Raw genomic sequence first — 12,140 nt, 5'->3', positions numbered from 1 at the left:
AGTGGACGGTACAGACACGGAGTGGACTGTACAGACAGGGAGTGGACGGTACAGACATGGAGTGGACGGTACAGACACCCATGACTGGACAGCATACAGAGTAAGAGACTTTGGAGCCATCAGCCTTAAGTGGGATGTTTGTATCACATGCCTCCCCTCAGGCCTCAGGATTCTAGGTAGAAGATAATGGAATGATGGTAAGAGCCTTGGAAGTCATCGTCAAGGAAGCAGAGTTCTCCAGACACCACAGGGCTGGTGCACATCTGAACTCACATGCGTAAGACCTGTGCAAGTTCAACTCAAACAAAATCCTAGCATGAAGAAGGGGAAGTAGGCACAAAGGCCCACTCCTAACCACGAAACGTTTGCAGTTGACAGCTACCGGGAGAGGGAGCTCAGTTTTCTTCAATGGAGGGACAGTGGGTATGTTAACTACACCCAGGGCAGGCCGCGCGCTCAGGGATAGTTGGCCAACACACAGGCTCCATGTTCTGTTTTCTTTCTCTGTTTTGTTCCTTCCTTCCTTTTTTCTTTCTTTCTTTCTTTCTTTTTTTTTTTTTTTTTTTTTTTTGAGAGAGAAAAAGAATAAGAAGTTGATTGAGGGGAGGAATCTGAGCGAAGTCGAGGGAGGGAAAAGAATATGCCCAAAATATACTGCATGAAAAAAAAAACCTTAAAAATAAATTTAAAATAATTCCTGGGATAGAACAAGAAGAAACTAGAAAGTACTTGGGTTGGGAAGGGCAGGAGAGTGGTCAGGGCAGTGTCATTTCATTCTGAGTTTTGTATGGCAGCAGTCAAGGCGTGGCAGGCTTGACAGTCGGGCCGAGGAGCGAGCACTCCCTCCTGACTGTCATGGGAGCTGTGGAGGAGTGCTGCGCAGACGAGCAAAGCTGTCAGAGTTGGGCTAGAACCTGGAGGCTGGCTGAGCCAGGCTCCCTACTCGGAAACTAGAGAGAGTGTGCTCAGGGAATGCAGGACATGGCTTCGCCTGGAACACTGGGTCTAGGAAGGACCGCTCCTGAACTCAGAAGGGTCCGGCGCCCCAGGACCAGCCTTCGGCCTTCATAGAACCTGATTCAGCTAAATAGAGCTGGAGAGGGAGGTTGAGACCTGGAAGACTTGTCGGCTCAGTGCTCCTGAGGTAACCATTAATCCCTCCCCTGGGAGAACCCAGGGACTAGCCCTTGGAGGGGCAGATGCTGGAGACCATGGAGGCGCACGCAGAGGAAGGCTCTGAAGTGGGGGAGCAGAAGGCCCTCATTGACAATCCTGCTGACATCCTGGTCATCGCTGCTTACTTCCTGTTGGTCATTGGTGTTGGATTATGGGTGAGAAGTTGAGGGGGTTTTGATACGGAATTGCTTCTGGGGCTTGAGGGTAAAAATTTAGGGAGACCTCCGAGAGGGGTGGGAGAAAGGTGCTTGGATATTTGAGAAAGAAACCTAGGTCCAGTAGGCAAGCAAGTCTATAATTCCTTGTCTTCGTACCTTCTGGATTGTGCAAAAGAGGGCTGGGGTATCAGTAGGTTGTCATTAAGCTAAGCGTCCTGAGTGAGGTCTCCGTTTCGCTGTCTGCGTGATGGCTGAGTGACAGGCCATATCTGGAGCCACCAGGTAAGTCAGGCTGAATCTTGGTGTCTTTAGGCTCCTGTAGCTGCCCCAGGATTGGGGCCTGGGTTGCACTGAGCGACTGGGAGGAGGTTGGGGATTAGGGCACAAACAATCTGGGGAGTCTAGGGCTAGTTAATCTTCAGCCTGAAACAAAGCTGAGGAATGTGTCGAGGAAGCTAATGAAGCCCAGAGATGTGCCCCAATCCCAGTTCCCCCCGACTTCTGTTTACCAGTCTATGTTCAGAACCAACCGAGGCACAGTTGGTGGCTACTTCCTGGCAGGACGAAGCATGGTGTGGTGGCCGGTGAGAGCGGTTGGGCCATGGGATGGCGGGGGGGGGGGGGGGCCCTAGAGGAGTAGCAGCCTAGCTCACTCCTATTTCTGACTTAGGTTGGAGCCTCTCTGTTCGCCAGCAACATCGGCAGCGGTCATTTTGTGGGCCTGGCAGGGACTGGGGCGGCAAGCGGCTTGGCCGTGGCTGGATTTGAGTGGAATGTAAGGTCTTCTTTTCTAGAGTAACTCACCCCAGTGGAAACTCCTGCAAAGATCACATCTTAGGGAAGCTGCTGGCATGGGGATATGAACAAGTTGGAACAGCCCAGTTTTGGAGGGGCGGGGCAGTGAGATTGGGCTGGGAGCCAGGATGGCAGGCTACTTACAGGCAGGCAGTAGGGTACTTCCTGTATGCACAAACATCAGCCCTCGGTGTGCCCTGACCCATGTACTCCACCCTGAAGTGGGGCAGGCAGTTCACAGACGAAGTACCTGTCCTGATGTTCTCCGACACTGTAGTCTGTGAGCATCTCTAAGCTGAATTGCAGTTCTTTGCAAGAACAAGGAGATGAAGGCCTGGGTCTGGGCTCACTTTGGACGGTTGGAGAGCTGAAGAGTTTGAGCCTTCCTGGAAGAGGCAGCTGAACTGAGCCTTTGAGGATAAAATTTTTGCATGGGTGGAGGAGGGGAGGCCGCCCTGCCCTGCAGATGCTGAGGTGGCTCTGAAGAGTCTGTGCACACAGGTTCATTTGCCAGAGAGGTGGGGAAAGGCCATAAAGACCTTCTTAGAGAGACTGGTCGGTGGTGATGCTCACCCAGGAAATGCAAACAAGACTCTAGATAAGGTGCCAGGAAGATGTCAAGATTCTGTTCCCTTCCTGTCCAGAGCCCAGGCTCTTCCGCTGTGGTCTTCTGGGTCCTGGGCGTGAGGACTAGGACAGGCCTGCCCAGGATGCTAAGACAGGCTCACCCTGGGCTATCCCTTGTTCCCGCAGGCGCTCTTTGTGGTGTTGCTGCTCGGCTGGCTCTTCGTACCTGTGTATCTGACCGCTGGTGTGATTACAATGCCTCAGTACCTCCGAAAGCGCTTCGGTGGGCACCGCATTCGCCTCTACCTGTCCGTGCTCTCGCTTTTTTTGTACATCTTCACCAAGATCTCGGTGAGTATGTGCGGTGGGCAGTACAGACTCTCTGGAAGGTACAACTGCCCAGTGAGATCTTCAGAGACCTCTGGAGGGGGCGGGACCAAGGAGAAAAGCAAGACTCAGCATGAGGAGTCCCCGGCTTGGGAAGAGCAGGCCTCTGAGGCTGTGGGCAGTGTTTACGACCTGGGAAGACTAGGTCGTTGAAAAATGAGTGGACTTTTGAGGTGTGGCCACATAGGATGCATGGTTTCAGGGGCAGGAGGTGGACCCTCCTTTGCCTCTGAGCTACGTGTTTGCTCTCTCCTGAAAGGTGGACATGTTCTCTGGGGCAGTATTCATACAACAGGCCCTGGGCTGGAACATCTATGCTTCTGTCATTGCACTCCTGGGCATCACCATGATTTATACTGTGACAGGTGACTGCGCACAGGTGGTGGTGGTGATGGTGAGGGTGGTGGGTAGTGGTGGTGGTGGTGACAGTGAGGGTGGTGGTGGTGATGGTGGTGACAGTGAGGGTGGTGGAAGTGGTGGTGACAGTGAGGGTGGTGGAAGTGGTGGTGATGGGCAGGGGCGGAAAGGCTGCTTAGTGGTAGTGATAGAGGGCTGGCCTGGAACATAAAGCTGGAAGCTGTGGTTCTGTTGGGGAACAAGCAAGTGGGACAGAGAGCTGTGGAAATGTGACAGTCCAGGTAGAATTAAATCTGTGAAAAATCTCCCAGTGTCCCTTGGTTTTAGATTGGAAGGTCAGGTACCCAGCTAGTGCGGGGTGAACCTCAAGAGTAGGAATGGGGGAAGTAATGAGAAGCTCCTGCCCTTCTTGGCTGGCTGAAGAGTTGACCTGCTCAGTCTCCAAGATCTTTGGCTAAGTCGAGTGCAGTCCCCAGGATCCCAGATCATACAGAGAATAGGTAGAGTGGTGCTGAAGTGGTCGTGGAGGCCTGCGGCAGGACAGGATGTGAATGATGGGGAGTTAGCCCCGCCCCACTGCCTAGCTGAAAAAAAAAAAACAGGCCAAGCAGTATGTTGTGGGAATCTTGCACCACATGGATTCCTGGCCAAGAAAGCATTGGTGGATTCTAAAACAAGTCTGCTTCTGGGTGCCCCAGGGCACATGGCTAGCATCGTTTTCATAAGATTTGTTCTCTAGAAGGGTACTTTTCTTATTCTCAAAAACCATGAGTGCCAGGGCCCAGCGGCTGTGCTGTCCCCCGCTGACTCGGGCTTGTTGCAGGTGGGCTGGCAGCGCTAATGTACACAGACACCGTGCAGACCTTTGTCATCCTTGCCGGGGCTTTCATCCTCACTGGTTACGGTACAGGGTTTACCCAGTGGGCAGGTCATGGGTCTTTGCTGTCCAGAGCTTTCAGTGGAGGGGCTGGGACGTTACTTGTCTCTGCCACATGGGTCCTAAGGAGGGCCTTCACACTTGGGCCCTATCCCTTCACAACTTTGCCTGCACAGCTTTCCATGAAGTGGGCGGGTACTCGGGTCTCTTCGACAAATACCTGGGAGCAGTGACTTCACTGACGGTGTCCAAGGATCCAGCTGTTGGCAACATCTCCAGCACCTGCTATCGGCCAAGGCCTGACTCCTATCACCTACTGCGTGACCCTGTGACAGGAGACCTGCCGTGGCCTGCACTGCTTCTGGGGCTTACCATTGTCTCAGGCTGGTATTGGTGCAGCGACCAGGTGAGGGCAAGGTGTGTGGTGGTATGCGCGCGCACCTGGAACCGAACTCAAAATGCCCCGCGCTGGTTGCTAGGTGACACCACCCTCTGGAGTGAGGGTGAAGGCAGGGCCTGACTGGTAGATTAAAACAAGTCAGAGCCCAGTGGTGGGAGGGGAGGGTGGAGACGGAGTGGGCTCTGTAGAGCTGGAGGCTGGTATGACTAGGGTCGGGGTTAAGGTTAGCGCTGGCGGCTGTGGAGAGTGGAGGCAAGGGGGAGCACAGGGACAGACAGTGGAGCTGGGTGCTTCTCATCCCAGGTAATAGTGCAGCGCTGCCTGGCTGGCAAGAACCTGACTCACATCAAAGCTGGATGCATCTTGTGTGGCTACCTGAAGCTGATGCCCATGTTCCTCATGGTCATGCCAGGCATGATCAGCCGCATCCTTTATCCAGGTACTGCCTGCACCTATCAGGCTCAACAGTACTGTGCCCCGCCAGCGACCCCTGTCTACACCCCATCAGGCTCAACAGTACTGTGCCCCGCCAGCACACCCCTGTGTGCACCTGTCAGGCTCAAAAGTACTGTGCCCTGCCAGCGACCCCCTGTCTGCACCACATCAGGCTCAACAGTACTGTGCCCTGCTATTTGCACTTGTCAGGCTCAACAGTACTGTGTACCAGTGCTCCCCCCCATCTGCACCACATCAGGCTTAACAGTACTGTACCCCAAAAGCGCCCCCCCACATTTTGTGCAAGTGTCTGTCTCTTATTCCAAGACGTGGGACCCTGGTATCTCAGTCCTGCTTCCCACCAGAAGGGCCATCTCTAGGACTCCGGGGACACGGAACTTCTTCAGTGGTCTGCTTGCAGGTCACAGCCTTTCCTAGGCACCCTGTGGCTTCTTTCTTGCAGATGAAGTGGCGTGTGTGGTACCCGAGGTGTGTAAGCGGGTGTGCGGCACTGAGGTGGGCTGCTCCAACATCGCCTACCCACGGCTTGTTGTGAAGCTCATGCCCAACGGTGAGGGCTGGAAGTGGGCTGTCCTTGTCCAAGCCTGCAGGGACCACCCAGGGCTCACCTAGTGCCAGTCCTTCGCCACCTTGGGCATGCTAATGGCCCTGGCCTGACAGCCCCTGTTGGCGACAGGTCTGCGTGGACTCATGCTAGCAGTCATGCTGGCCGCCCTCATGTCTTCTCTGGCATCCATCTTTAACAGCAGTAGCACACTGTTCACTATGGATATCTATACACGCCTGCGGCCTCGTGCAGGTGATAAGGAGCTGCTGCTAGTCGGAAGGTATGGCCAGGGTCCCAACCCCAACTCCATACCTGAACCTGGGTTGTGGGCATGGAACACCAGCAGGGTAATGGGGAAGGTGGGTCCTGGGTAAAGTCTGATTGTCTTCGACTGCAGGCTTTGGGTGGTATTCATTGTGGCAGTGTCTGTGGCCTGGCTGCCAGTAGTGCAGGCAGCACAGGGTGGGCAGCTCTTCGATTATATCCAGTCTGTCTCCAGCTACCTGGCCCCTCCGGTGTCTGCAGTCTTTGTGCTTGCACTCTTCGTGCCTCGTGTTAATGAGAAGGTGAGTAGGGCATGCACGCGCCAACTCTGGGTGAGGCCTGGGCATGCTGAGTGGGCTGACGCTGTTTCTCCTACAGGGTGCTTTCTGGGGACTAGTTGGGGGCCTGCTGATGGGCCTGGCTCGTCTCATACCTGAGTTCTTCTTTGGCTCGGGCAGCTGCGTGCGCCCCTCAGCGTGCCCGGCGCTCCTCTGCCGGGTGCACTACCTCTATTTCGCCATCGTGCTCTTCATCTGTTCTGGCCTCCTCACACTCGTGGTCTCCCTGTGCACCGCACCCATCCCTCAGAAGCACGTAAGGGCCAGCCTCCAGGGGAACTGGGAGCCCAAATGCGAACTGAACGGGATGGATGAACTGTTTCCCCATTAGCCAGTCTGCTTCAAGGAATGCCACAGAGAAAGACTCAAGAAGGCAGGGGGTTCAGTATGAGGTCGTATCTCCAGGACAAGCACATTTACTTAACTGGAAATTTGGGGAAGCAGAGCAAAGGGCACAGGAACGCACTGTGATCAGAACTTTAAGACCAGCCTGAAGAACTACACTTTTGGTGCAGACATAAACTTGGGGTAAAGCACGGAGCTGGGCAGGGCCAATGACTTTAATACTAGATGAAGATCTTGGGGTTCAGGGTAAAGGCAAGGCTATCCTGAAAGAGGAATCTGAGTGAGTCCAGGCAAGTGTGCAGGGCAGAAGGAGGGAGGCTGGGGAGGGCAGTGACAAAGCTGGTATGCCAGTGGGGTGGAGGGCACAACTCCCACCCGGTCCCTTCTCCCTGACTTCCAGCTCCACCGGCTGGTTTTCAGTCTCCGGCACAGCAAGGAGGAGCGGGAGGACCTGGACGTTGCTGAGCTGGAAGGCCCAGCCCCGCCCCCTGCGCAGAACGGGGACCAGGAGCACGCGGTGAGGATGGAAGGTAAGGCATGCCCAGGAGAGTGTCCTGGGCAGCTAGGGGAGCTAACGCCCTTCTAACTAACTCTGTACCCCCATTTCTTCCAGAGGGCCAGCCCCCTGCACCAGGCCTGCTCCGTCAGTGCCTGCTCTGGTTCTGTGGCATGAGCCGCAGCGGGTCCGGGAGTCCTCCGGGCGCTGCTGAGGAGGCAGCTCCCACATCCAGGCGGCTGGAGGATATCAGTGAGGACCCCAGCTGGGCCCGAGTAGTCAACCTCAACGCCCTGCTCATGATGACTGTGGCTGTGTTCCTCTGGGGCTTTTATGCATAAAGTCACACGTGTGGAGCAACACGAGCTGCAGCCAGGGCATGTCTGAACTTCACAAAATGTGAGGGATCCTGGAAAAAGGGGCAAGAACGTGGTAGGAAGGAACTGGTTCCCTTCCTCTTTACCTGGGGTTCAGTCCATCTGATTGGTTGTCACTTCCCACAGGATGGTGGCCAGCTAGTCGAAGCAGACCAATTGCAAAAATAAAGCTGTCCTTCTAACATCCTGTTGTGGCCAAGTGGTTGCTCTGGGGTCTGTCCTGGGCTCTGGGCCTCCAGCAGGGCTGCTCATATGACCTTCTTTTCTGGTGGCACCGGCCACGTGGCCCTCCACTCACCCACCTCTAGGTGGTGCTTGCCAGTCTTCCAGCCAGCAGCCTGCAGTCCTAGGAAGAGGTCACAGGATGAGGCAGGGTGGAGGTTTGGGACTGAGCCAGGGGTGGGTTATGTGAACAGAGGCACAGGCAGGTACAAGCCTTTCACACTAGGTAGGCTCCTCTGTTGGGATTATCTGTAGCAGAAAACGAGGCTAAAGTTTTATTTGCATAGTGAGAAATCAGCCACAGTGCACGAAAGAGGCAGAAAGATGTAAATGCTTTAAGACCAATTTGTTATAGACTACTGATCTCAACAGAGCGTCAGAGACCATCCTAAACTCCAACCCTGTAGCCATGGGGACAGAGATGCAGGCTGAAGACACAGACAGAAGCAGCCCTCCATCTCCCAGGCAGGACCCAAGGTTGAAGAAGCCAGGAGCTGATGTTACCTTCCAAGAACTTTGGGAACAGCGTGTCCAACACTCGATGTGTCTCCCTGACAATAACCCAGCTTTCTTTCTTAGGACCTGGTGGGGGTAAAATCAGGAACGCTCACCTCCTCAGAAGAAGAGAGAGCCACCCTCTCCCACAGCTTCTGTAGCCAACACTAGGCTATTAAGTTCTTACCAGCCCGAACCTGGTCCCTCAGCCCTGCGAGCGCTCCTGGAAGCGGCCCATCTTCCTGCAGGGCTCCGAGAATCAGCCCGTGAGTGGCGGCCCTTAGGACAGTCTCAGGGCCTGCCACTTGGCTCAGAGCGACCTGTACCTGGTCTGGAGAGACCGAAGGGAAAGAGCGGAAAAGAACTATTTTTCAAAGGCCTTCAAGCCGTCTCCCCGACCCCCTCATGTGCCTGAGGCCGTTGCAGACACGGCAGTGCCCAGTCTTCCTTTCCAACTTCAACTGCAGTTGTTTCTTAGGCTAAACGAAATGTTCAGTTTCCAAGTACAATTTCACAGTAGCCCCAAGAGGTAATTTCTTTCACCAGTGAAAAGTAATGCCTTTAGCACACTACACACAGTCAGCAATCCTGAGGACTTGTTTCCCTAAGAAAGGGCTCAGGGTAAGAGACAAAGTGATCTCCAGAGAAGCCAACGGCCATAGTGTTATGTGACTATGTTAGAACGTATAACTCACCCTATTCAATCCTTAGAAAAAAGCCACAAGGAATAAGGCAACCTCTGTAAGCTTCATGTAAAGACCAGTGGTTCTCAACCTCCTAATGCTGTGACTCTTTGATACAGTTCCTTATGCTGTAGTGACTCCCAACCATAAAATTATTTTCACTGCTACTTCAAAACTGTATTTTTGCTACTGTTATGAATCATAATGTAAATATCTGATATGCAGGATATCTGATCTGTGACCCTTGTCAAAGGGCTGTGCAGCCCCAAAAGGAGTCGGTGCCCACAGGTCAAGAACCACTGTTATAGAGGAATACAGTGAATTCATTAGGGCATGAAGCTATTAATTTAAATGCATCAAATTTTGGCCTAGAGCACTCACTCTCTAGGACTCTAGGCAGCTTCTAAACTGTGCAGGGATCGCAGGCCTGGAGTCAGGGGACGAAGGGAAAATGTAGCACACTCACTCTGTGACTGATTCCAGCAAAGGAGGTACGGCTCTTGATGCCCCTCAACCAGCTGCTTCAGCTCAGAGACGCTGAGGGAGAGAAGAGCGCACTGGGGCAGGGAGGGCAAGGCAGGACTCACTCGGCCAAACTGTCGGCTGCAGCTATGCATTCGCCACTGGCCTTCTCCTCACCGCCCATCTCCTCCTAGCTACTACCTTTCCCGCACTCCCACACCTTCTTCCTCCCCAGGCCCCACCCGCCTTCATCCATAAGCATCTCTTTTGTTGAAATTATTTTCACCTTTGCAGATATACATCATGCATGTTGGCCACTTATACCCTCCCACCCCCTCCATCTTCCTTTTCCCACAAATCCCTCTCTCATATTTATTATTTCTTTTGTTTTGGGGCCCACTGAGATTAACTAGGCCTTCTTTATGGTCATGGGCTGGGAGCTATGGCTCAGCAGTGGGCACACAACTGAAGAAAATGATGTCCCCTTCTCACAGAATCCATCAATAGATAACAGGCCCCTTCCTTGGCTGACTGGTATGGCCAGCCTTGTGTGGGCGCTGTGCAGGTAACTACAGCTGCGTGTCAGTGATGTACTGGCTGTTCTGTGTGGTGCTTAGTTTTTATCAACTTGACATAACCTAGAGTCACCAGAGAAGAGGGAACCTCAGCTGCAGAGCTGCCCAGACCAGACTGGCCTATGGCTGTGTCTGTGAGAGACTCTCTTGACTGAAGGTTGATTTGGCAAGTCTGGCCCACTATGGGTGGCACCATCCCTAGGCAGGCAGGTCAGGGCTGCATTCAAAAGCTAGCTGAGCATGAGCCAGCAAGGAAGCCTGTTAACAGGAGGCTTTTGTCTTAGTGCCTGTCCTAACTTCCCTGCATGATTGACTGTGATCTAGAACTACAAACCACATAAACCCTTTCCTCCCCAGGTTGCTTTGGGTCATGATGTTTATGACAGAAAAAAGAAAAAAGAAAAAAAAAAGTAAGCCACATCATAGCAGGTGTAGAAAATGGTATTTCAGAGCTCTTTCCCCTGGCTTCTGGCTCTTGCATCCTTCCTGCCCCTCTCCCACAGTGCTCCATACGCCTTAGAGGGGATGAAATAGGTGGCTTGTTTCAGGATGAGTCCACGTCCTTCACTTTGTGCATCTTGAGAGGCCACGAGTGTCTGCAGTCACCCCCGTTCACTGTGAGGAGGCTGAGGGCGGCTTTTGCCGATGGGTCTGTACAGGGTCTTTAGAAGGCAGTTTGCTGCTAACACACATCTACTCTGTTCTATTCCCTGCCTCCCCGAAAGCTCAGGCTCATCTCTAAGGCTGTACAATGGCAATAAGAAATCTAAAACAGGATATACAGTGAAACCTGACCAAAAAAATCAGTGCATGTGGGGAGTGTAGGAAGCAGATGGTACTGGGCCACTTACCTGGAGACCAAACGGTGTAAGGGAACACCCAGGGACAGAGACAGGGATGGCCAGAAACCTGTTGGAAGCTGGAGTCAGTTTGCTCAGGCAGAGTGGGAAGGCAGGGAAGCACAGGAACAGGGGACCAAAGGGTTGGGTCACCTGTCCACAGTGGCTCCATCTGATTGGCTGAGGCAGGCTCAAGTACCTCTCCCCTCTGAAGGAAGTGCTTTAGGACCAGCTGGAGGCGGCTCTCGTTCAAGGTCTCCAGGACGAGGGCTCGGACTGCACGGTAGTTGGCATAGATGTGGAGGGCAGTGAGGAGGATAAAACACCCGAAGCTAAGGCTGGGGCAAGAGAGTAAAGGAGCCAGTGCGTACAGGAAGTGGCCGAGCTGGGCATCCCCACCAGCCTCCCTCCCGGCTTACCTTGCGCAGTCTGATACCAGAGGAAGCATCAGGAGGCTTACCAGGAGCCCCACTAGGTTCACCACTGTCTCCTGGAAAACAGCAGAGAAGTTGAGCGTGAGCGGGCTTCTCCTCAAGCCAGGAGGACCGGCCTTAGCTGCTTTTTATTATAATCTTTACTGTTTCAGAGCCAAGCAGGGCTCCCTACCCCGATGGGAGTGCCAACTACATTTTTTATGTTTTGGTGAGTGAACTGCTATTTAGACGAGTCTGGGAATTTCTCAGCTCAGCAGACACAATACCGTTAGAACACCCTTGGGACACATCCTACACTGAGCACTTCTGGCTGGGCACAACTGGAGTTCTACAGTGCGTCGGAAAAGGTGGGTCCCACTTATTGTTTGGTATCCAATACTGGCAGACAAGGAACCCCAGCAGGGAACAGGCTTGACCTTTTGCTCGTGGACCAGTGTAACTAGAGCCTTCTAACGGCCGGAATGAAAGCCGTGCTGCCGGCTGCAGCTATGCATTGTTCAAGACAATGAACTGGGGTTTCCAACTGTTGGAATTCTGGGGACAGCTGGCCTTGGCACAGAGTAGGGACCCCCTAGGCTCATTTTTGTTCCCAGCTTTCCTTTCAAGGAGATAGGCTGAGGGGGAAAGGGCGTATGAAGTGGTAAAGGGGCGATTGAGGCAGTTAGGTGCTCAGAAGCAGAAAGGGCCTCTGTGTTTGTAGGTAAAGTTGGTCCAGTAGCCACGTGAAGTTGAAACAGCACACTGAGCGTGTGAGGCGGGGACTGAGGAAAGCTACCTTTGCAACGAGAAAGGAGCCAGGTCTTGAGGACTGGGGTTTTTCTTTATCTTGGCATCATCTAACAAACAGAAATAGAGAGGTAGGGGTGCGGGGGGGGGGGGCATGTGTGTTC

The 12,140-nt window shown here is 53.5% G+C and overlaps 2 protein-coding genes across 4 annotated transcripts in view; one reads left to right on the top strand and one right to left on the bottom strand.

Annotated features, from left to right (window-relative positions):
* The first annotated feature begins 1,178 nt into the window (after nucleotides 1–1,178).
* SLC5A2 (solute carrier family 5 member 2) lies at nucleotides 1,179–7,724 on the top strand. Of its 3 annotated transcripts, XM_084758409.1 has the most exons (14): nucleotides 1,179–1,331; nucleotides 1,847–1,918; nucleotides 2,005–2,109; nucleotides 2,883–3,047; nucleotides 3,343–3,448; nucleotides 4,264–4,344; nucleotides 4,494–4,723; nucleotides 5,021–5,156; nucleotides 5,616–5,723; nucleotides 5,850–6,000; nucleotides 6,118–6,286; nucleotides 6,363–6,578; nucleotides 7,068–7,197; nucleotides 7,281–7,724. In XM_084758409.1, exons 1-14 carry the CDS (start codon nucleotides 1,200–1,202, stop codon nucleotides 7,502–7,504), a joined length of 2,025 nt encoding a protein of 674 aa, XP_084614535.1. In that variant the 5' UTR covers nucleotides 1,179–1,199; the 3' UTR covers nucleotides 7,505–7,724. The 3 variants fall into 3 exon arrangements, with proteins under 3 accessions (XP_084614535.1, XP_084614536.1, XP_084614537.1); XM_084758410.1 differs by lacking the exon at nucleotides 2,005–2,109; XM_084758411.1 differs by lacking the exons at nucleotides 1,847–1,918; nucleotides 2,005–2,109.
* Nucleotides 7,725–7,747: 23 nt separating this feature from the next.
* RUSF1 (RUS family member 1) overlaps nucleotides 7,748–12,140 on the bottom strand; it is a 23,375-nt gene continuing 18,982 nt past the window's right edge. The window contains exons 7-13 of the mRNA XM_084758437.1: nucleotides 11,236–11,306; nucleotides 10,970–11,154; nucleotides 10,829–10,886; nucleotides 9,407–9,477; nucleotides 8,445–8,588; nucleotides 8,267–8,344; nucleotides 7,748–7,886 (exon numbers count right to left, since the gene is read on the bottom strand). Of these exons, the coding sequence (XP_084614563.1) occupies nucleotides 7,789–7,886; nucleotides 8,267–8,344; nucleotides 8,445–8,588; nucleotides 9,407–9,477; nucleotides 10,829–10,886; nucleotides 10,970–11,154; nucleotides 11,236–11,306 (705 nt within the window). The 3' untranslated portion in view covers nucleotides 7,748–7,788. The remainder of the gene's footprint in view (nucleotides 7,887–8,266; nucleotides 8,345–8,444; nucleotides 8,589–9,406; nucleotides 9,478–10,828; nucleotides 10,887–10,969; nucleotides 11,155–11,235; nucleotides 11,307–12,140) is intronic.

Source organism: Acomys minous (genome assembly GCF_964271855.1).
Source record: "Acomys minous genome assembly, chromosome: 2".
NCBI lineage: Eukaryota > Metazoa > Chordata > Mammalia > Rodentia > Muridae > Acomys > Acomys minous.
The sequence above is the reverse complement of the archived record's forward strand: the minus strand, read 5'-3'. Positions and strand labels throughout refer to the sequence as shown.